At 44.9% G+C, this 23,103-nt stretch overlaps 1 protein-coding gene across 1 annotated transcript; it reads left to right on the top strand.

The window, feature by feature from the left end:
- Positions 1-1,635: 1,635 nt before the first annotated feature.
- Positions 1,636-22,829, top strand: yeats2 (YEATS domain containing 2; the record flags this gene model as incomplete). The annotated part of the gene is made up of 29 exons (XM_079173460.1): positions 1,636-1,735; positions 1,840-1,937; positions 2,112-2,204; positions 2,301-2,534; positions 2,655-2,773; positions 4,271-4,432; positions 6,495-6,606; positions 6,866-6,910; positions 6,990-7,158; positions 7,669-7,914; positions 8,430-8,597; positions 9,557-9,648; positions 10,317-10,502; positions 10,617-10,845; positions 11,538-11,696; positions 12,618-12,748; positions 13,550-13,696; positions 14,345-14,539; positions 16,198-16,573; positions 16,663-16,797; positions 17,230-17,355; positions 17,654-17,804; positions 18,022-18,098; positions 18,192-18,271; positions 19,167-19,371; positions 19,894-20,129; positions 20,261-20,335; positions 20,663-20,736; positions 21,381-22,829. 29 exons carry the CDS (start codon positions 1,636-1,638, stop codon positions 21,487-21,489), a joined length of 4,329 nt encoding a protein of 1,442 aa, XP_079029586.1. The 3' UTR covers positions 21,490-22,829.
- Positions 22,830-23,103: the final 274 nt, after the last annotated feature.

The raw sequence follows: 23,103 nt of genomic DNA, 5'->3' as shown, positions 1-23,103 counted from the left end.
GTTTTTCCACCCGTCCTTCCAGCCACTGGATTGTTTTCCTCTGCCATTCTCCTCATCTCTATCCTCATTTCTCTCATCTCTTCAGTAATTCTGTCCATCGTTCTGTACAAGCCCCCTCCATCAGATATGGACTGTACCATTGTTGCTGTACCGCTTCCTGTAAGAGGCTGGCTCACATGGGTGTTGACATAGTCCATCTTTAGAGTCTCTCTGGCCATCTCACATCGGCCAGCAATGACCAGGGCCTCCTCCAACTCAGTAGCCCACAGGAACACATATACAGGAACCCTGCTTCTTAACATACTCAACATAATAGCTTACAATAGTTATTATGCTTCGTTATAATAGTATACATTTTATCAATTATACTATACAAGTACATCTGTAACGGTTCCAAATGCTGAGACTCTGTCTGTAAAAGGAACATTTTAGTTTTGGAGAAGATACACAAACCTGTCAGTGGTCAGAGTGCGCAACATTTGTTTGCCGAGGAACTGCTATTCAAAGCTCAGGTTTATGTTAATTGCAATCTTTATTTAGATGTATCCACATTTTTATTTGAAACCTTAAATTCCTCCCCCTAAGGGCATAGATCTTATCTGACTGATCAGGAAGTGATGACAGGCTACATGACAGTTGTTATGTTTTGTGAGACTCTTCATTTAAGTATCTCTTGGAAAATGAGCTTTTTTTAAAAATACATTTGGCCAAACTCCACACTGCTGGAGGAGAGGATTTTTAAAATCTATATTGTGGACTTCATGTGCTCATTAGAAACATGTTTTACTTCTTGTCACTTGTTGATCTTCTAGTTCATGGCATGTGAACATTAATCATGTAAGATTAATAGCAGTAATACCTACAGGTCTCCAGCTATAGCTACTGTCCTGGCTTAAAAGCAAGCATATGTGCATTGCTGTTCTAAAATAAATCATTGCCTGATTGTAGTCAATCCTGCCACACTCATATAATGGCATTAAGGATTCCCATTTAATCAGTTATAAAGAAATGATGAGAGGGTAAAATATCTGAGTTCTTGTGTATTGTATCTTTGTAAAACAGTGGTCCCTGGTGGCTATTTTGGTGAGCTGCAAGGCTAACTATCCACTTCTTAGCTTACTTGTCCACCTCGAGATTTAGCAATTTACTACACACAAGTGTGTGAGATGAACATAGCATAACGCAAAGGATATGCTATCACTGAATTAAAACACACGCCTCACAAAGAAACGTTGCTCCCCAGCACAGGGCACTCCAGTAAGTTTACATTTCAAACGGATTGAATCGGTGTATACAACTGTGTGCTAACGTTAGCTAAATTAACAAACAAGGCTAGCAGTCGGCTAACGTTACCACTCCCGGCGACACGAACGTCAGACACTATCTGGTAGCGTAATGTTTAATCATTTTGTTTACAAGTGGCTTCATTGAAGGCTCTAGTTTCTCCTATAATAGCATAACTAGCTATCCAGTCCGTGCTAAAGTTAGCTGTGGGAATCAGCTTCTCTGCTAGCCGGCTAATTCGATGCTAAGTGTGCTACCATAACAACTGGCCATGGGAGCATGGATGTGAGTAGCTAACTTTAGCTGTTTTGAGATGCATTTTTCTTAATACGTTCTTCTTCGCAGGCGGTCATGTCAGGAGTTAAAAGGAAAATAGAAGGCAATGACCCCGACTATGATGACATTTCGCTGGTTCAAAACAGTAAGAGAAACAAAGCGGCTGAACATAATGGTAAGTGTATGATCCGAACCCTGAGACAGTGTATGTGCTTTAGTTGCATGTTGTGACACCTGGCAGGTGGTTTATTTTAATATGTGTACCTCCTGCCTCTTCAGCACGAGAAGTAGCGGTACAGAAGATTGAAACCATCATCAGGGAGCAGTTTTCTTTGGAGATGAAGAACAAAGAGCATGAGATAGATGTGATAAGTCAGGTAACGTTATCTCTGGATGACGCTGGAAAGGTGTCTTTTCTTCATTTCATTATACGATTGTTCACTTGTATCAGTAATGCAGAGATACAAAAAAAGTAACTTACATACTTGTTGTATGTTTACAGTATAAAGCAGAGCATTTTGGTTCATTGTTTTGTTTCCATTATTTTGCAGAGACTCAATGAAGCCAGGAGGATGATGGACAAGCTCAGGGCATGCATAGTGGCTAATTATTATGCCAACGCTGGAATAACAAAGCTCCCGGAGGTAGATTCACATATATTCATGCTCAGACAATTGTCAGCTGCTCTACAGTGGTGGAATAGTACAGAAGCAGCAACCCTCATTTCTTCTGTGTCCTAGCATGTTTCTAAGAGTGACCCCGCCGTGCTGAACCATCCGGCCATCCGACGGTTCCTGGAGTCCCCGTCCCGGTCCTCTTCCCCTCTCAACCAGGGCTCCGAGACTCCTTCTCTGGCCCACTCGGAGTCCGAGTCCCTCTCACAGCAAGGAGAGGGAGCTGAGAGGGATGGAGAGGGGGCCTGGAGAGAAGACGGCAGCAGGCAGGAGCGCAGACCGGGGCGCAATACAGGCAAAGTGAGTTCAAGTGACAAAGATGACAGGGTTTATTTGATGAATGCTAAGCGGTACCAGCATTCATCTTGCAGTTTTTTTTTCTTTCATCAAGCTTGTAATGTTCTCCATTATTTGTCGTAGGACACGTTTGGCGTGCCGTTGTCCTTAGGAGCAGAGCCGAGGGTGACTTATCACACTGCTGGAAATGAAACCTCTAGACTCTATGCAAAGAAGACCATTGTAGTGGGGAACGTGTCCAGGTATGTAAACAAACTAAGCAAAAGTTGTATTCACTTTTAGTACACTTAGTACAATGTAGAGCAGGCCTTTGTAGTTTAGGAGCATCTTAGGAAGTCATGAGACTGTTAACATAATAGAGAAAAATAATCACATTTGTCTGTTTTTTTTGCTTCTTTCATTTATTGCTTCTTTTATATGAACTGTTAAATAGGTTTCGGGTCACAAAAAGGCCTCTCCTCCTTTATTTTGATGGGTCAGAATGTTGGAAAAAACACAACCATAACATCAAAGTTTGGATTTTCATCAATCTCTTATATGTCGATGTTTCAAATTTCTCTTGTTAAACACAATGACATGTCATAACGAGGTGCTGTTAGTCATAGATACAAATATCACTGAAAGGTTCTGTTGGAAACTTTTTAAAAATGTTCTATCATATTGACCTGTCAACCTGTCACTACATCCTGACAGTAGTGCGTGAGACAGATATAATTTGTGAAAACATCAGGTTCCTCTGCCTCCTCTCAGTGCTCCTAAAGGCATTTGTAAGTTTCCACCGCTCCCGAAGGAAAACAAGCAATGAACACAGCTGTCAATCACTGCTTGTGAATTCCGATCCAAATGTAAAAACGAGGCAGCGCTGATCAGATGAAACAAGATTCTGTTACTGCATTACCTATTTATCACCTCCTAATATTTTCAGAAACATATTTGAGTGTACTGTTTAGCTTTAAAACAAAAACGTTTGCTCCGGCCGGTGGGCCATGCTTGGTTTTGGCTCGACTGTTTTCAACATTGCAGCCGGGTCATAAACTTTCTCATTTTACAGCTAATTGATACACTAAGATATGTTTCTGAAAATTGAGAGATACGCAGCGCAGTGACAGAATCTTGATTCATGTTTTAATCAGCGCTGCCTAGTTTGTTCAGAGTTCACAAGCGGTGTTTGTCAGCTGTGTTAGAGACTCTTCGGCTCTGATTTGTTGTTTTCCTTTGAGCGTGGTGGAATCTTACAGAAGAGGAGAGCAAGCCGATGTTTGCACAACGTATCTTTCTCATGCGCTACAGTCAGGATATAGTGATAGTTTGAGCAAATATAATAAAATGTTATTTTTTATAAAATGTTGATGAACTGAGATGAACTGTGCGACTCTTCAGGTATGTCTCTCCGGTTACTGCATGACTGTGGACTGAAGAGCTGAGACACAATTTGGTTTCATTACAAGCCCGGTCTTGATGCAGTTGCATCAAGAAAAATGCCTTTTTTTTACTTCATTTCATTTATTTTCCCCTGGGCACCAGTTGATCCAGATAACTTGCGGTTCATCAAGACCCCTTGTTTCAGTGTAATACGAAGCACATGCTATTTCTAGGAAGCTTGAAATGACGAGGCCCACATTTGTTGTGCACTCTAAATGTCCTGAAGGGCTGGAATGTCGTTTCTCATGCGCTACATCGTAGGTGTGCATATTAAGAAGGCCCTCTGGTTGTCTCTTCTCTTGATCTCTCGCCCTCAGGTACATTCCCCCAGATAAGCGTGAAGAAAACGACCAGTCCACCCATAAGTGGATGGTGTACGTCAGGGGCTCCAGGAGGGAGCCCAGTATCGACCACTTTGTGAAGAAAGTCTGGTTCTTCTTGCATCCCAGCTACAAACCCAACGACCTAGTGGAAGTCAGGTTTGTGTGTGTCTGTTTGAGTTTGTTTGCGTGTGTTAGCACTCGTCAATCATGCACACAGGCAGAGCTCCGCCTCTTGTTGCACAACTTAGCACTCGGGTGCTGATTTAACAGGAGAAGTCAGAGAGATTGGGACAAATGACAACTCCAATAACATTTGCCGTCGCGTGTTGTGTTGCCCGTAGACACAATGTTTACTTCCAAACTGACACCATTATTCTAGGTCAGTAGTTGGCCCCGCCTCTTTCCACGCACCACTTGCGAAACTGAAGGAAGCAAGGAAACAATTTGAATAATAGCACCGGGATGCGTGAGAGGGCTGTCTTCGTCATCGGCTCATGTTTAATGAAACAACTTTCAGACCAGCCTCTCAAGTGCAAAAACAGTCTGCTGATGTTCACATTCTTTAAAATTCTTTAATAAACAGTGCCTCCTTGTGGAGATTGGGTGATACAGCTCATCCATCCTTGTGCCCATCAATCATATCTAAAAGTGAAAAACTATATCTGTGTCTGCGATATTTAAGGAAAGACATATTCCTTCTGCAGATTGTACACACACATCATTAGGGTGGGGTCTGTGACGTCGTTCAGCACACAATGAGTCAGACTAGACGTCAACATGAACATGACTAATAGTGGTCACACCTACACAGTGTAGTCGCTCAGGAAAACATGCGTGTTTAGGTGTGTGGCTTAGCCCAAAGGTGTGTAGATTTGTGTCGCGCACTTAATTTAGGTGTCTAGACGGAAGAGCGCTTATTGCCTCAGGCTCTGTGGTTAAGATGTCTCATTTGACTTTTTATCTTCTAAAAGTGGCAATGGATTTACATTTTTCCCATGGCTTTTGAATAAATGATCTCTTTCATCAGCCAGCAATCCTTATCCTGAGCTGTAGCCTCCTGGCTCTTTCCGCTGACACGGCACTCACGTTGCAGAAACAGCCGCTCATAAGCTCCCTCTGACTGACTCGAGTCTTCATGCCGAGTGAGCCCCACACAGCCTCGCTGCTCTGTGCTCGCTCTCGACACTGCCTGACTGTAGATGAGGGGATGAACATAAGTAAGATAAAAAAACAAAACAATAATGCTTCACCCATTCTACTCTTGAATAGACACACACATGATATGCATGCACATGGACATGTCCTTGTAAGTGCTGGCAGTTGGAACAGTTTCTGTTGTGAGGGGATGAAAACCTCAAGCTTCAAAGGGGGAGAAGATGAGAGACCTTCATAGTCATTCATTTAAGTACAAGATCAAAACTCCTTCCAAAATACCACATTAAGACCCCTGGACCTTAAGGAACACCGTAGAAAATCCATGCTGTGATTTATTATCTAAATCCACGATTGGATGGCGAACACTTCTGCTCTGGAAACTGCTCAGAAATCCCCTTATTATGAATAGACCTATTAAGGTCATACACTGTGCATGCCCTAGGAGTGTAATGAGGCTGTTATTATCCGAGAGGTCACAACAAGTCATTTTATATGGTGGCGGTAAGTTTAAAAAAAAACATGGTCTCACCGTGTGAAATGGCTACTATGTGGACTAACATCATCACATATGAACACAGTTGAGCTCTCTGGATCCACAACAGTGTCAGCCTTCTAGTCACCCCCAATGTATGCTGTTCCAAGACTGTTTAGGGACCCTGGTGTTCTACTCAAATACGTATTCAACACATATACTGCACGCAAATAACTTGGTGGTGTTTTCCCACAACTTCATGAGATTAGCATAAAGTGGGCTTCTCTGTAGAGGGGAGACTTGCGGGTACCCATAGAACCCATTTTCATTCACATATTTTAGGGTGAGAGGTCAAGGGACCCCTCCAAAAATTCAATGCCACTTTTCCCTCGCTAACATTTTGCCTAAAACATGTTTAGCTTTATTCAGCCCCCTTTCCAACAAGCATGACATGGTTGGTACCAATGGATTCATTGGCTTGTTTTGTAGCTTCCTGTTGTTTGTTTTTGTGCTGCATCCTTCATTTGTTTTCCCTCCAGATTTGTGTTTGATGACTTTACATCAGGCCTTTTGAATGTGTTCTGTCCTCAGTGAGCCACCCTTTCATTTAACACGTCGCGGTTGGGGGGAGTTTCCTGTGAGGATCCAGATCCACTTCAATGACCCCCGCAACAAACGCATTGACATCATCCACCAGTTAAAGGTCAGACCACAGCGTGGACCACACCGCCAGTCGGCTTGTTTTCCTCTTCAGACTGAGACACAGTGTTTTTCCACATGCAGTTGTTAACTGAGCCTCTTGTTGGTGCGTCTAAGAGGTCCTTTGTGTTTGTGATGACTTCTGTACTGCCACTGGTAAATTACAAATTAGGTACTGATGATCATTTATTGTATTTAATTGATTTGGGCACGTTACCATGAATTAAAGTCTTTATTTGTATCGATCTGTTCTTTTCCTGCAGCTGGACAGAACATACACTGGGCTGCAGACGCTCGGGGCAGAAACTGTAAGTTATTAATGTTCACTCTGTTGACTTTTTTCCCCCCTCAGAGCTTCAGTCTGACAGTGAGCTATCTCTGTTGCAGGTGGTTGATGTGGAGCTCTATAGGAACTCTCTTGGGGAGGACTACATCCCTCAGCCCTCTTCCTCCAAGGTGACTCACAGAGCAGCCAGCCCCACGTCGGCCACCTCCCTGGCCCAGAGTTATGGACGCTCCAGTTCTCCCATCTCACACGAAGCCAGTGTAGACAAAGGTATGCACACAGAAACATTGATTATAAAAAGGTATATTTACACTGTAGTAATTCAAGTTTTTGACCACTAGTTCCCCATTTTGTTTAGTATTGTACAAACGCGTAGTGGTTGGAGATCCACATTGCACACACGCAAGCATGCAGATGAAATGGTTTCATGCTGCTTTGTTGTAACGTGTAAAGAAACATAACATTGTACCAATAAAAGCAGTGAAGAAGACAACTGCTGACTAGTAAACCTGGATGTAAACAATGCAAGAGTTGGAATGTTTTAAAAGATATAAGGAATGTGTTTCATGGGTTTGTTAGTCCTCAAGGATACACATGATTCGTACATAAAAGTACCTTCATATCACGCGCCCAGCCTGTGGCTGTATATAGTCATTTTACAAAACCGATGAATTATTATATTGTATTTTTACATCTGTAATCTGTCACGAGATGCGTAACTTAACTCCAGATGAGGTTGAAAGGGAGGGTAAAGGAAGTCTCTTTCATTTCCCTTTCCAGGTTTCATCAAAGCGGAGACGGGGAGGCCTGCAGGTGGCCACGGCGCCGGCCTCACCGCTGGTGAACGCACTCCGACCCGACCCAAAGTCGCCGACAGGATCACTCTGGGTTCCCATGGCAACTCTGCCTTCCAGCCTATCACAGCGAGCTGTAAGATTGTCCCCCTGGGACACCAGCCACCCAGCCCCGCGGAGTCTCCCAGTAAATCGTTCCAACCAATCACCATGAGCTGTAAAATAGTTTCAGGTAAATGTCTCCACCCAGTGGCCGTTTGACATTCGTGGGCATTTTTCCTCGCTTTGCTTGTCGCCTAACAGCCAAATGTTCAAATGTTTTTAGAAGACTTGTTTATTTCAGATTTTACACTGATGGCGAATATGAACACCACTAAGAAACGCTGACCGCATACACTTTTCTGTCTATATTAAACTTTGTCAGAGTTCCAAATTTCCCTCTATTGTTCCGTTTCCATGTATTCTGCACATTTTGTTCCCTGGCATTGGTCTTCATTCTTCACTTGGTCTAATTATTTAAAATGCAGCCATCACAAGAACAAGGGAGGAACAAGAATCCTCGTGATTTCCTCCTTTTCCAGGCAAAAATTCTAGAAATGGTCTCTGCAGGAAATAAATGTTTCTGCCTCATCTGACTTCTTTAAATCTGCATCATGGACAGTTGAAGTTGGGCCAAATTGCTTGACTAGCAGGTTGCACAAAGGAAAAATGATTCCTCTAATAGCCTGTGTACTTTCTTCCCCACAGGGTCTCCCATCTCCACGCCGAGCCACTCGCCGCTGCCTCGCACACCGACCACCTCGACCCCGGTCCACAGCAAGCAGAGCTCCTCGTCGGTCCTCAATAACCCTTACATCATTGTTGACAAGCCTGGCCAGGTGATCGGCATGGCCTCCTCATCCGCTGCCGCCACAGGTACGCATCTCCCACTCGGTGTCAAAGTGCCGCTTGAAATCGGAAGTGGACCCTGCCGTGAAATCGAGAAGCGGAGTCTGGGCCGCACATCATAGAAATATAGAAATGTCTGTGAAGAATGTACTCTATAGCAGAACAAATGGTGAACAATACCCTCCAGACTCTCCATCTCTCTCTTTATTTAGCTCGTCCTCCTTTCAACCTTGTACTTTCTTATCCAGCTCTTTGTACTTCGTCCCTTCTGTTTTTTTTGTCTCTATCTGTTCCTGTGTTTCTCTTTTATTCCTGTTTTGCACTCATAAAGTATGACGTGTGGTGAGCCAGCAGGTTACTATGGTGACTGAGCTGCTCTGTTTTATGGCCAGATTAGCAGGATGAGACCCCCCCACGCTCACATCGAGTTTCGTATGGGTTTGTGTGTGTGTGTGTGTGTGTATGTCCCCATGAACAAGGTGTGCAATTATCTCCAAAGATGAAGCGATTGTGCGCTTTATGTATGCGTCACCCCCATCATGGAGCAGAGTCATCTAACATCACCAAGGCTATTGCATTTACTTCCTCACAGTGTCGGCTCATATTCCACTTAGAAGCTCTTTCCCTGAGATCGCTCGCTCTTTCTCGCCCACTCAGCCACTCCCACTCTTCCTCCGCAAAATGTACAGCTCAACCAGATCTGGCAGCAGGGCTCGAGTGTCAGTGAGGGATGTTTTTAATCAAGCTGGGTGATGTGGGCGTTGTGGCTGATTCACCAATCCTGGGATAAAACACATTTTCAATGCGGCAGGTAAGGGACGGAACTTTGTCGCTCGGCTTCAACGCCCGCGCTGAGTAACCCTGACGGGGAACTGTCGCCTCGCAACACACGACGGCCGTGATGTCGCAGTGAACCCTCACCAAGTCACACAGTCATCTCCTCCATGATTTATTCCGTGTGTTTTTTTGTGCAAATTACTCCACAGGAAGCCCCTCAGCCAAACAGTCTGTTGCTCAAGGCACTCGCTCTCCAGCCCCCAAAGTTCACACGGGCACCTTCCTCTCTTCAGGGATGAAGGTGAGTTGGTAGAGTCTTTAACAGAGTTGTTATAAACTAAAACCTCTCTTTTTACTGATCTCTTCTTCCCACCACTTTGTCTTTGTCTGTCCCTGTAGTATCTGTATCTTTAACAAACCAAGGTGGTATTAATAGTATGCCGGGTGCTATCTTCAGCAGATGTGAATGCCTTGGCAAGCTATTTAAATGGGACATCCCTCTAAAGATAGGAGGGGGGTTGCTGTGAGCTTGTGCAGAAGCACAATTGCATGGTTCTGTTTCACTCAGTGTCAATACCCCGCTGCAAAATCCTCCCACTACCATATGCTAATCACCCTGTCGCCATCTACAAAGAATGAAATACCATTTCACGTTCTTATTTCCGTTTCATCGCAGCGGTACGCTCGTTGACTCAGATTCTACAGTTGTTTCTGCTGTGGTACCAAAGGTCAGGGCAGATGGGGAATGTAAAAACATCTCTTTGATGAATTAAAGATGACGCTGATTTTCAAAACTCCTCTCTAAGCTCTGCAGTCTGTAGTTTGTTGGAAAAAAAAAATCTTAATTCTGCAGTGAAAATGTGTCATTAAATGTACACCATGATAACAGCGTCACTGTTGTTGTTTTCGAGGTACGGTGGCCTTCCTGTTACAGTCCTTCTCTCCATGTGCACTCACTTTTCTTTGCAGGTTATCATCAAGCAGGAGCCGGGGGAAGTTTCGACACATCAGCAGCAGATGGTTTCCACAGTAACCAGCCAGCAGCAACCTGCCGCTACAGCAGCGCACCAGTTTGTCGCAGTGAAGGGAGGTCACATGATCTCCATGTCGGCCCAGAAACAGGCAGGAGGGGCCACGGGGGCCACCACTAGCAAGGTCAGTCTGGCATGCCTCTTGCATCAGAAGCACATCAATCATTTAGAACGTTAACAGTGATGTGTGTGTATGCTCTCATTCAAAAACTACACGTGGCACCTCTCTCATTTCTAGATGTTGGGCATTCCTGTGAGCTCAACGCTGCAGTCTGCGGTCAAACAGGTGGCGATCAGCAGTGGACAGATTCTGGTGGCGAAGGGCAGCCCTTCTGTGTCCAAGGTGATTGGGGGGAAGCAGGTTCTGGCTCAGGGAGTCGCTAAAGCCATCGTCAGTGGAGCCAGTGGCATCTCCGGTCAGCAGGCCGCTGCCAAGGCGGCTGGTGGTTCAAGTGGCAAGAGTGGAGGTCAGAGTTCTCACACACACACACACACACACACACACACACACACACACACACACGATGCACAGGTTCATGTGACACTAGGGCAGCACAAGCATTTGTACAATTGTTTTTTACATTTTAAATTGGATATGCACATTTTATGTTTTTGTATATTAAGTCAGAGAGCCAGCAGTGTACTAAAGCCTGTACTTGGATCAAAGTAATATTCCAAAATGTATTCATATTGTTGCTTCAATCAGGAGACTTCATTTAGAGTAAGCAATGATTTATTACATGGTGCACAATAAGGTGAATATTAGACCCCATCGTGACGTAGAATGTTAAAGCGGGTAGTTCAGGAATATCTCCCCTTGGTTGAAGATCTGATGACGGGATGAGGAGCAGGACTGGGCACTAGATATGATGAAGACTGGAGGTGAATGGAGTGAAGGAAGGTTGCAAGGGTTCGTACTGAAATGACAACCGACAGCAGCAGAGAGAACAGTTTTCAAATTTGCCAGCAATGATGTGATTGGCTTAGAAAGATTGAGGCAAAATCTGGTTGGATTCATTTAGAGTTTACGTCTGATATTTGTGAATGATGAGCGTAAAGATGTCTTCCCGGCTGAAACTTCCGCTAAGCTTCATGTATTTGCAGTGCAAAAACAGAGGTGAGTAAATAATATTTTTGTTTTTTCTGCGTATGTCCTTAGTGATGGCCACTCTTCAGCTGCCAGCCAACAACTTGGCCAATCTGGCCAATTTACCTCCAGGCACCAAGCTCTACCTGACCACCAACAGCAAGAACCCCTCGGGGAAGGGCAAGCTGCTTCTCATCCCACAGGGAGCCATCCTCCGAGCCTCCAGTGCAAGTGAGACATGCTGCATCCTGCATCAATCCTTTTAAATACAGGCATTGGCAAAATAAGTCATTTTCGGTTAATAGTTATTCCCTTCTTCATACTGGTTGTACGTTTTTCAAGGGTCTCAGATACTCCAGCAGACGCACTGACACAAAATAAAGCCCTCAAATGTAATACAACCTCCAGTTTAAAAAAGTGTTTCCTGCAAGAAAAAAACCCAATTCTCTTTGATTTGGGCCATGATGATTATTTAAGTGTGTGCAGAAAGCCTGAGAATATTTCAGCATCTCGTTATGCACAACAAAGGCCTGTATTGTGCCCGCTGTGTGTCTCTTACATGACTGTTTGAATTTAGTAACGTTGGAAATAGTTTGGGAATAACTGAAACTAATTCATGAATCTCTAGGTCGGGGTCAGTGTCCCACTCTGACTTTTTCCCTCCATGCCTCAAACTGTAGACAGCTGTGTTCACAGTGTTGTTGCTCTCGGCTCATTATAAAGTTTGGCAAAAGGAAGAAACCCACTTCTGAAGTGACTCTGCAGTTTGAGGCATGCTGGTGGCAGATACAGATTTTGGCTGCTCTGCTACCTTCTGGACAGTGAGTCAGTCATAGTCATCTATTTCTTTCTGCATTTTATGTAATGTGTACCGCGAGCTATAATCCCTCACACGCCACACTCCCCTGTCAAATTGCAATGAGATTAAAGAGATTAAGCAGTATCCTCCATTTGATCTAAAATACAAATTTCCCAGCAGCAAACCAGCATCACTCTGTGTCGCTCTGCTTCAGAACCATTTGTCAAGTACAATATGATTCAACCTATTTGAAATTACACAAATAGGAGATGAGCTGTATATTGGGATAAGGAATAACAGGATTGTTTATCAGATTTGAGACTGATGTGATTATGTGGCTGTCTGTAATTTAGGTCAGCAGTCCCAGAGCAGCTCATCGGCAGGCGCTGGCGCTTCTCAGACCTCCTCCTCCTCCTCTTCCTCATCCAGCAGTCTGCCTTCTAACCTCTCCTACACGTCATACATCCTTAAACAGACCCCACAGGTTGGTAGAAGGGCATTTACACTATTATGCATGACATGCATACTCGTATAAAAAAAAACTCTTATTGATGTCTTTTGTGTTGTTGTGCACTCTCATTTGTGTTTATTAGAGCATTGTGAGCATTGTGTTGAGCAGAGTTTGAAGTGCTTCATCAAAGTACGGAAACTGGAAACGGAAGGTTTATTCCCTTAAGGCGTGACAGGACTCGCATGCACAGTCTGCAGACGAGGCTTCTTTTCCTTCCATTCTCATGCAGCGGTTGAGCCTGGTGCGTTCTTAATTGGACACATTCATTACAGCAGCATTGATCCTGCAGTCGGCTTTAGAACAGTGCTGTCCGTGCATTTAGCCAACTTCATTTAATGAAGTGGTCTACAGAGGCTCCCACCTACATTCAAAGTGAGGAATCTGGGCTGTGTTTCCTAATAATGATCAATCTTCAAGGTGTTCTCTACAAATGTTCTCCAAATCTCCATAAACAGCTAAAGAGCTAGTGCACACACACACACACACACACACACCAGTTCAGAGCTTAAAGGATAACTTAAAGGCTAATTTTATTTTCTGCAAGCTATTCTATTATATAAAAGAGGAAGCACATGATGTAATAGATGCATTTTGTACCTCCAAATATACAGCACAGCATACTATGGTTTAAAACACCTTGTTTTTCCCTATTTGTTAATGCTGTGTGGTTTACCCAGCTGAAGGGAGACCGTGACCATCCCCTTGACTTTGGGTTCAGTCAGAGTAATACGTTGTTGGATCTCTGCCCTATCCCTAACCCTTCTTGTCCTCCAGGGCACGTTTCTGGTGGGCCAGCCAGCACAGGGTTCGGGGAAGCAGGGAGGTTCAAGTTCGGCAGGTCATGCAGCATCGTCTCCAGCAACCGTTACCCAGCAGGCCATCCGGGTGACAGCTGGACAGAAGGCGGCTATCCTGGCTCAGGTAACAAGACTGAGAGCAGGACCGAACCTCTGCAATGTCTGATACCGATGGAAGCTGCTTTGAATACTACTGTTATGTTTGTGCCCCTTTTCTGCGTCACAATCTCCAAAAAGACCCGTTTTTCTACAGTTAAGAGCTACAAGCACTGTCCGAGATTAACCGGCTGGTGTTTCGGGTATACATCACCAGGGATCTCCCCGGACAATGACCAGTACAGACTAGGGATGCAGACTTAGTCCGATATCGATACCCAAAGCCCAGGTATCGGGACTGAAAAAGTCTGATCGGTGCATCCCTTTTGAAGACCTCCTTTGGTATTCGTCAGCACTTTAGCTCTCCCTGAGCACCCCTGGCTGTCCTTTGTACTGTCCTAAATCCATGGCCTGTTAAAGGATTACCTTTAAACTCTTTCACAGACCATGTATGACCTGTAACTTATGTATATTTGAGCATTTTACTGTTTGACTTTACATACCAATGTTATCACTTGCTCCATTTGCAATATAAGTATGTTGATATAGACTGTTGTTGTGAATTGTATGTAGGGCTGGGACGACTCATCAACATCATCAATTACAGAAGTATTTAGATTTGCATGACGTGTGTCTCTTAGTTTCAGATTCATTGTGTTTTTTTTATGATTGACAGGTGGTGGGCGGCTCCCAGGGCGCACAGATGAAGTTGTCTGACGGCTCCGTTAAGACGGTCACGGCGTCTGCAGCAGGCCACTTGTCCAAGCCGGGGACGACCACATTGAGGATGACAGGCGGAGTCATCACTGCCGCTAGTTCCACCCCCGGCTCCGTCAGTGCTGCGGCAGCAGCAGTAGCCGGTCAACAACAGGCTAGTTTCACAGTCCTCACATTCTTCTGTGTTATTCTGCCTGACAGCTGTTCATTTTTAAAAGTACTTTCAAACCATACAGCCATTGCATTAACAATGGATTTGATGCATTTATTTACGCTTGCAAACTGGTTATTTTCTTTTAAAATACCCCAGATTGCCTTGTATAATCTCTACCAAATACAATTTGATATGAAATATTTAATTTCATAGTTTGAATGTTTTGGTGAAGTTGGATGCTTCTACAGAAGGAATAATCCAAGTTGATACATTTTTGCTGTTATTATATTTTGCTTGTCTGTCCGTCCATTCTCGTCCACACAATATCTGAGGAGCGCCTGCAGGCAATTTCTTTACATTTTGTTCAAACGTCCATTTGCACTCAAGGATAAACTGATTTTATTCGGTGGTCAAATTTCACTGTGACCTCATAAAACACGTGTATGGCCATAACTCGAGATTTCATAGGCTAATAATGACAATTTCTCACAATTGTCCAAAAGGATGAAGTGATGAGATTGTGGACAGACATGAATATAAACTGCAACTTGACTGGTGGGCAGAGGCATACAACCGTGAGGCGGTAATTCTAGTTTTAACCTTTGTGCAAGTGAGAGACAAATATTCTCGTGATTTCCCGCTGCAGCATGGATACACAGAAAGCAGGAGTGACCCAGTGAGTGCAGCAGCACGGACAGCGCTGTGTTTGTCAGAGAGAGCAGAGAGTTTTGATGGTGTGCGAGGAGCCCTAAGCAGTCCATCAGCCGTGGTCTGTGTTTGGGTGATTACAGCTTCAGAGCCAGTGGCCAGGCCTCATTAACTTGAGAAATGGAAACGCACTAAAAGACTTCCTAGAGGCTCCATCAGGCAAAAACAAATATGTAAACGGTATGTAACAGAGAAACACGCACCGTCCTGGAGATGTTGACGCAAAAACAAAGGAGGAATACGTCACTGCTGTTCCTGTTTTGGAAAAACTGCTCTTTCAGGACCGTTAATTTAATCACGAGGACTCTCCGGGAGAGAAATTGACTCTTTTGTCTTTGAGGATTCCATAAACCCAGTGACCCGATCGGTACATCTCACTCTGGGAGTTGCACAACACTGGAAAACAAAATGTGACCGGAGCAAAGAGACGAGCATTAACACTAACTTTGAAGTCACAGTGAATTCAATTTCCCAGCACTCCCTCCCCTTTAAACACCAATGTGTATTTTTAACATGGTTAGTCACATCAGTAATGGTCACATCATGTGCACATTATGCCATGTAGCTGCAGAACAGATGAGATGCGTCGCCCATTTTTTTTGTCTCCTCTTTGTCTTATAAAGTATTTGAAAATAAATGTTTTGTAAATAAAAGTTGTCGCCCAAATACACGTACGTTTTAAATCTTTGCTTAGTTATAATACATCACTGTAATCTGCCTTTGTGCCCACAATGGAAGACAGTCTACACGCAGAGTTAGCACAGTTTGTCATCAGAACAATACCAATAAGTAAAAACTCTTGTAAAGACTTTTCGACTCTTTTAGGACTCTTTTTGAGCTTTGTTGTCCTTTCAGCTTAGTCGTCTAACACACACATTGAAATAGTTCAAAACGACAGTGTTTCTGTTTACTTCCTGGCTGACAGCTGTGTCTCTGTGTGTTCTCCGCAGGCTGCCGATGGCGGGAAGTCTGCCTCGCCGCACCACTCGCTCCTGGTGGCGGCCAACCAAGCGGCGGTAATCAGCGCAGCGAAGAGCGCCAGTGCCGCCGCTGCAGGCAGCCTGTCGAAGACGGCGGTGGCCACCTTGGTCAAGGGCGCTGGAAACTCCGCCACGATGACGAAGAGTGCTGCAGGTTCGACGGGAGCCGCGGTAGCTGCGGTAGCCAAAGGCATCACCAACATGCCCGTCGTCAGCATGTCCAAGGGGGCAGGGGTGGGGACGGTGGTGGGCGTGCCCAAAAGCAGCGGCACGTCATTGGTCACTGCAGCCTCGTTAGTCAGCGGAATGGCTGCGGGAGGAGGGAAGACGGCCGCTACTCTCTCAGGTGTGCAGTATGTGCGTGCAAGTTCAAATGCGTGAACAAACATGGTACAGGCCCAGCCACAAACAACGTGCATGTATTGTTTGGTGCAGGTATGCTGAAGATCCATTCTGGAGGTTCCAGCTCCCAACAAACAGTCCTGACCATCCCTGCCAACCAGGTCAAGCAGCTGGGGGTAGGCCCTGGGTCTGGGGGGGTGCAGACCATACTCATGCCTGTTGGGAAAGGTAAGTGAGCAGTCTGCCTTAGTTCACATAGAGTCAAAGAGCGCATTACAGATAGCAAACCCTCTGGATCACGTCTCAAAGTAGATTAAAGGCAGTTGCAGTTTGAATAAAACATGAAGCAGCATTGATATCGATTGCTTTGTTGGTGTGCCACATCTTTTACAAGTTTCTGAAGAGCAAATGTTGGGAAAAAAAAAGCATTTTGTAGTGCAAGACAGGAGAGAGCAGCTTTATTCAGTTTCACTTTCTGAACGGAGTTCATTTTGTCAATACATTTGACGACAGGGTGTGATTTATTGGAGACATCAACTGTAGATTCTCCTCTCTGCAGTACATCATCTTCATCCTCTGCCATTTTTCATCTAACTGTTGAGCCTATTTGCCTAATGGGCCATTGATCCTTCCTGTGTGTGTGTTTTCTTCTGTGTATAGTGGTGTCTAAAGGCCCAGTCTCCAGTACTCCTTCCTCCTCCTCTCCCACCACTCCTGGAGCAGCTGGAGCCTCCCCAAGTCCTGCCAGACAGGCGTCCCCCTCCCTTGCCCTGCCTCTGGCACAAGGTGAGAGGGGTCCATCCCCCGCTCCACCCTCTCCCCTCTCCTCTCTCACTCTCCTCAGTCTTTTACTCCCAACCTCCATTTTCCCTCAATTTTCTTCCATTCTCGTCATACCTTTTTGACACTAGTAGCAACACATTACTGAGTTTTGGTACTGATAACACATGTTTCTACAAAAAAACTCTTCTCAAATGTTTAATACAAACAAAAAGACAAATGTCAGCCTCAAACTAATAGTGTGGGATAATTGAAATGAATCCCTCACTCTTGCTGTTCTGCTGTCGCTCTCTTGCTGCCACAGTGAAGACGGAGCCCGGCGCCAGCACAGCTGTCACAGCTGGTCCATCTCCCCCGGTGGCTGCTCCCGTCGCCACTTCTGTCAACGTCGTCTCCGCCGCTACCACAGTCAAGCAGGAGCAAGGGGCCGATAACGCTGCCCACGACCTCATCAAGTGAGTGCAAAAACAAGTCAGGATGCACATTAACTTATTCTTAAAAGGAGAGATCATTTATCATCTGTGAAGAGGAAAGGTGTGTTGTTTTTATATATATTTATTTCTCCTCTGTGAAGAACAGTGCAGCTCCATTTATTAAAGCTATCAAATAATAACCAGCGTAGGAATGTACGGTTTTAAGATGGTACACCTGACACTTGTGATTCCTTCTCAGCACTGAACACATAGAGACCATGATGCAGCTGCTGACAGCGGTGATAAAGAAGTTCCCTCTTATTGTTCCAGATAAGAGTAAGTGAGCTTGCCTTCCACTTGGTATGCTTAAAAACCAACTCCATATATTAAAACCTACTGAAAGCTAACACACTGTGTTTGTTTGTTTAGCTGAGGACTCCCATCCATTCTGTGCCTCTTCAACAGAACAGTATTATTCCTGGACTATTGGCAAGCGCAGAGCATCAGAGGTGACCTTTTGATGTTGTGTGTGTGTGTGTGTGTGTGTGTGTGTGTGTGTGTGTGTGTGTGTGTGTGTGTGTGTGTGTGTGTGTGTGTGTGTGTGTGTGTGTGTGTGTGTGTGTGTGTGTGTGTGTGTGTGTGTGTGATGACCAAAATGAAGGCTGTACATTGTAGGTGCCTTTGAGTGATCATAAAACCTCAGTGGAGTCAATGTAAAAAAAATATCTTACCATACTTCATCAAATCATGCAAGTTACAGCTGCAATAGTCGTCATGTTTGGCTTTTTTGTGATTTTATTATTTATTTCCTCACTATTTTCTGTCATTTTACTGACCGACTTTGATCGACTCATTAATATCTCAGAGCTACAGCGGCCACTTACGAGCAGTTGCTTTCCAGGTTCCCGGGTGAGGGCGTCTATAATGTCAGTTTGTATTTGCATTGTTTGCAGTTTTGTTGTCTGTGTAATCTGTCTTGGTGCTTGGCGCGGGGCCCCCTGACTCAGCGAGCTTTCTGCTTAGCTCATGTCGTCCTATATATCTGGTCAGATGTGTTATCTGCCTGGTTGTCTCCTCTCATCTCTTCCTAATGGGTTCATCGATGGCTCAGACAGACCGGCTGATGTCGGTTCTCTTTCTCTACGACTATAAAAGGCTCTCGGACGTGGATATTTATATCTACAGGTCACTCATTTACTTCGGGGACGGGGGACTCAAAGCACATCATTAGACAAGGATAGGGCTGCAAGGAAGCGTGTACTCGACTGGAGAGGTTGTGCGCACCCAAATGTGTGCACCTCAAGTCTTGGCAGACACAAGATGTCAAACTATGCAAAGCTGAGGATTTAAGGGGTTTCAGGCTTGATGTGCTGTTTTACATTAATACATGCGTCTCTTGTGTAGCTTCAGCGAGCGGTGGCGGTAAAGCGGGTCGTCCAGGATGTGTTGGACCGCTCGCCCCGCCTGCAGGCCCTTACCCCCCCAAAGACCAGAGAGGTGGCGCAGTGGTGCCGGCAGAGGGGCTACACACCACCTGACCTCGAACCCCAACGCAAGAATGACGACGAGTCCATCGAGGACATCCTCACGCAGATAGATAACGAGCCCGGTGAGTGTGTGTGTGTGTGTGTTGTTGGTGCGTAGCTTCTACACAGGGCTTATGTGCTTTTCTTTGTCCACTCTGCTCAAAGTGGATCAATATTCTCCCTTCAGTGTGGCGTGTGTGGGTGTAGTGCTTCTGCGGTTACCAGTAATGTGTTTGCAGCGGGCTCGTGTGCAGCCTCGGTGTTGTTGTTCAGCCGCGTTGTTGTATTCACAGAGAGTTCTCATTAATTCCGTCTTTCGTCTGTAAAGGGTGAGAGACGAGGCTGCTCAGCTCAGTGAGTCACACACTTGCCTGAGCCAGACAATATGATAATCTACGTTTGTGTTGTCCTCGTCCCTTCCGTCTTGCACAAATAACATTTTAATTGTTAAACCGGTAAAATGAGCCAATAGTCTCCAAAAGCTCCCCATCATTCTTCTGTTAAACACACACACACAGCCACACAACGAGCCGCTGAGTGAAGCAGCAGCTGCTGTTGCTGCTTGTGAACTGGTGTGTTAAATGTGCGTGTGCATCGGTCCGCAGAGTGCCCGACGACCCTGAATAGTTGCGAGGAGCTGGTGCTGCGGCTGGAGCAGATGCAAGCTCTGCTGAAGACTGAACCGGAGGAGGCCGACGACAAAATAGTCGACATCGTCACCGTCACCCCTCCCTGCCAGAAGCTAAAGGTCAAGGAAGAGGAGCCAGAGGCCGATTCGGAGCCGAAGTTCTTCCTCGGCCCCTGCGTGTCCGCTCAGTTTGTCAGTGAAACGGCGCAGCAAGTAAGGAACCTCTCTTGGGTTTTCAAAGTGAAAATGCAGGGAGGGTTTATACATTTAACCAAAAACGTCATGTTTTGTGGTGCTGTACTACGTTCTCCGCTTTTATTTAATGGCTTCTCGTTCTCTTTCAGATCGGAGTAACCTTCCAGCCAGTCGAGGTGGAGAAAAATGTGTTCGCTCCAGTAGTGGAAGCCATGATTCTGAAGGTCGGTCACTATGCAGGCCAGAACAGAAAACAAAAAGTTGCTTATTTACTTTGGCTCATCAGTACCTCCGTATACCCTTGACTAGAAGGATGAATATACAGCACGTCTGAGATGTGTACACCTGCACGTCGTATCGCGTGTTTCACCTCGTGCTGTACAAGATAGTGGGTTTCTTTGTGACTAATGGTGTGTGTGTGTGTGTGTGTGTGTGTGTGTGTGTGTGTGTGTGTGTGTGTGTGTGTGTGTGTGTGTGTGTGTGTGTGTGTGTGTGTGTGTGTGTGTGTGTGTGTGTGTGTGTGTGTGTGTGTGTGCTCGTGCGCTCTGCAGGCTACTGAACAGTTTGCCAGCGATGTCCTGAGAGAAGCTCTGGCCGGGGCCTACGCCAAATCCCCTCAGAACAGGTCAGCCTCTCTTCTCACTCTGTCGCTCTCTCGGACATGCAACCTGCTTAATGCTCCAGTTTTCACCTCATTCATTGTATCCGAGCCAGCAGTTTGCCACTCACAACAAGAAAGATCTATAAATAATAATAATAATAATAATTGTTTCAGAACAATATCGAAATGAAGAAGTTACAGCAACTTCAATTCAATAATGTACATGTAATGTAAGATAATGTAAAGAGATCCGGTGGCTGCAGGAATTATGATTATTTTGTTTTTAATTCAATTATGATTTCTATATTTATCATCAGTGGTTAAAAACATTTTTTTAAAAGCACTGCTCAAAGCAGTGTGTTTTGCGCTCTGTAATGAATCTGCTAATACTGGTAACATCTGCTATCTTAATGACCTTAAATTGTTCCATCTTTTTGTCATTACATGCTTTGGTTAAACATCAGTACATTTGACCGTCTTTCTCTGCAGAGTATTTTGTGTGCTTTGTTCCATTTGCACGATGTAAGACAGCTGAACTGATATAAGAGACCTCGAAATGCTTTGATTCAGAGATTCCCTAAATATTCCGAAGCCAGCGGACTGAAACCTATTTCCTGTGTGTTGTGCCGCGCTCGAAGTCCTAACTTTGTACCGTTGGGTTTTTGCAGAGCGCCGAGAGAGATCACAGCTATGAACATCCACCAGGCTGTCAGTAGCGTCCCCACCTGTGACTTCATCACCAACACACACATGGGCTACCTGTCGAAGGACAATTGAAGCATAACAACGAATGACATTGACTGGTAACCGACACATAACGAGATGTGAGGACCGTACTGGTTAAACTCCTGAATACCATGAAGAGACTCTGTGAGCTGACTGTGTGACTATTCACACCTGGGTGTAGTCCTGGATGTAGTCCTGGATGTAGTCCTGTTGCCTCAGGTTGCGCAGTTATAACTAATGTACTGTATTCATTAACTTAATCATAGAAGGGCTCAGCTTGCTTCTCACAGCAGCCGCAAAAACTGTTTCTAATACCCTGGGTATATTGTGACATTTTAGTCCTAACGTATCGAGAAGCGGGCATCTCGGGACATTTGATTTTGAGAGGCTGCTGCGCTCTCGCTTACCTCATAACAGGATTATTTTAACGATGAAGGGTTTCCTTGCTCGACAGCCAGCGAGTCACCAGGGAAATGAAGCCCGTGTGACTTACGGGGCCAACAGACGCCGCCAGACAGCTGTTCGCTCCGTCACGCTTCGCCCCCGCGGTCGCAGATTCAGTTTACCGACAGAGGTGAAACCACAGATTTACAACAAGTCGGAAACGCTAATGAACATCTGAGTGTTGGAGTTCTCCATCAGTCACATTGATAGCAGTGTCAGGCGGGTGCAAAGAAAAGAGAGATTCTTCCAAAAGTGCCATTGCTATGGCAACCGACGCATCCTTTGATGTGTTACCTGGCAGAGGTAATTATGGTTCTTACAATACAGCTGTTTTTTTTTTTTTTTTAAAGGCGCTTCAGAAGAGGCGACTGATTCTTGTTTCTTATTTTGTAAGTCGCAGACAGATTATGAAGGGTGATGAAACATCCCTTAACTAGACACAGCTGATCGTCTGATGAACCAATCACACTGTCGCCATGAAGTCAACGCGTCTCTCTCAATATTTATCTTCTCTCCTTCGTGAGTCCGGTCTGATAGCCAGTTGAAAGTGCTTTTAAGTGTTCTGGTTAACGACCATGACGTATCAATCATGTGATGTGCACAGTGTATATGACCAATATGAAATAGATGGTGTTTTCCAATCCTGTTGTATTTTTTTATCTAATAACAATAACTGCGAACAGTGATGCCCTAACAGTAGTGAGTGCTCGTGTGTGTGTGTGTGTGTTTCGTCGGCGTATGTAGTGTAATCCTGTTTCATGTGGAGCTTTGCATTGTGGGAATGTGTCGATGATTGGACGAGTGGAAGTGTTTGGTTGTGATGCCTGTTCAACCAAATTAGTGTAGACGGTTACCCAAGCATTGTATTTTCATGTTTCAGTGCAAACCAAAAATATAATCAATATTCTTGTAATAAACAAAGAAAAACTCCAGCTGAGTTGTTTCTTGCCCACGAGAGTCGTGTTGAACTTGTTTGTTTGCGTTGGATTGTTTTATATAAAACATAATCAGGATGTGAACGATGAACTGGAGTGTCTCCTGATTGTGATGTAGGCAGCCGTCATACTCCAGAGTTAAAGGGCCACGTTGTCTCACTATAGCCATGACAATTTGGTTTAATGAGACCCGGTTCTCAAATATGTTTCTGAATATGTCTGCAGCCACCCAGAAACTATTGAGGTGACTCTCTGACACCTTCTCTATCTATCTTCTCATCTAATT

The sequence above is a fragment of the Pholis gunnellus genome, assembly GCF_910591455.1.
Source record: "Pholis gunnellus genome assembly, chromosome: 14".
In the NCBI taxonomy this organism is placed as follows: Eukaryota; Metazoa; Chordata; class Actinopteri; order Perciformes; family Pholidae; genus Pholis; species Pholis gunnellus.
The sequence above is the reverse complement of the archived record's forward strand: the minus strand, read 5'-3'. Positions and strand labels throughout refer to the sequence as shown.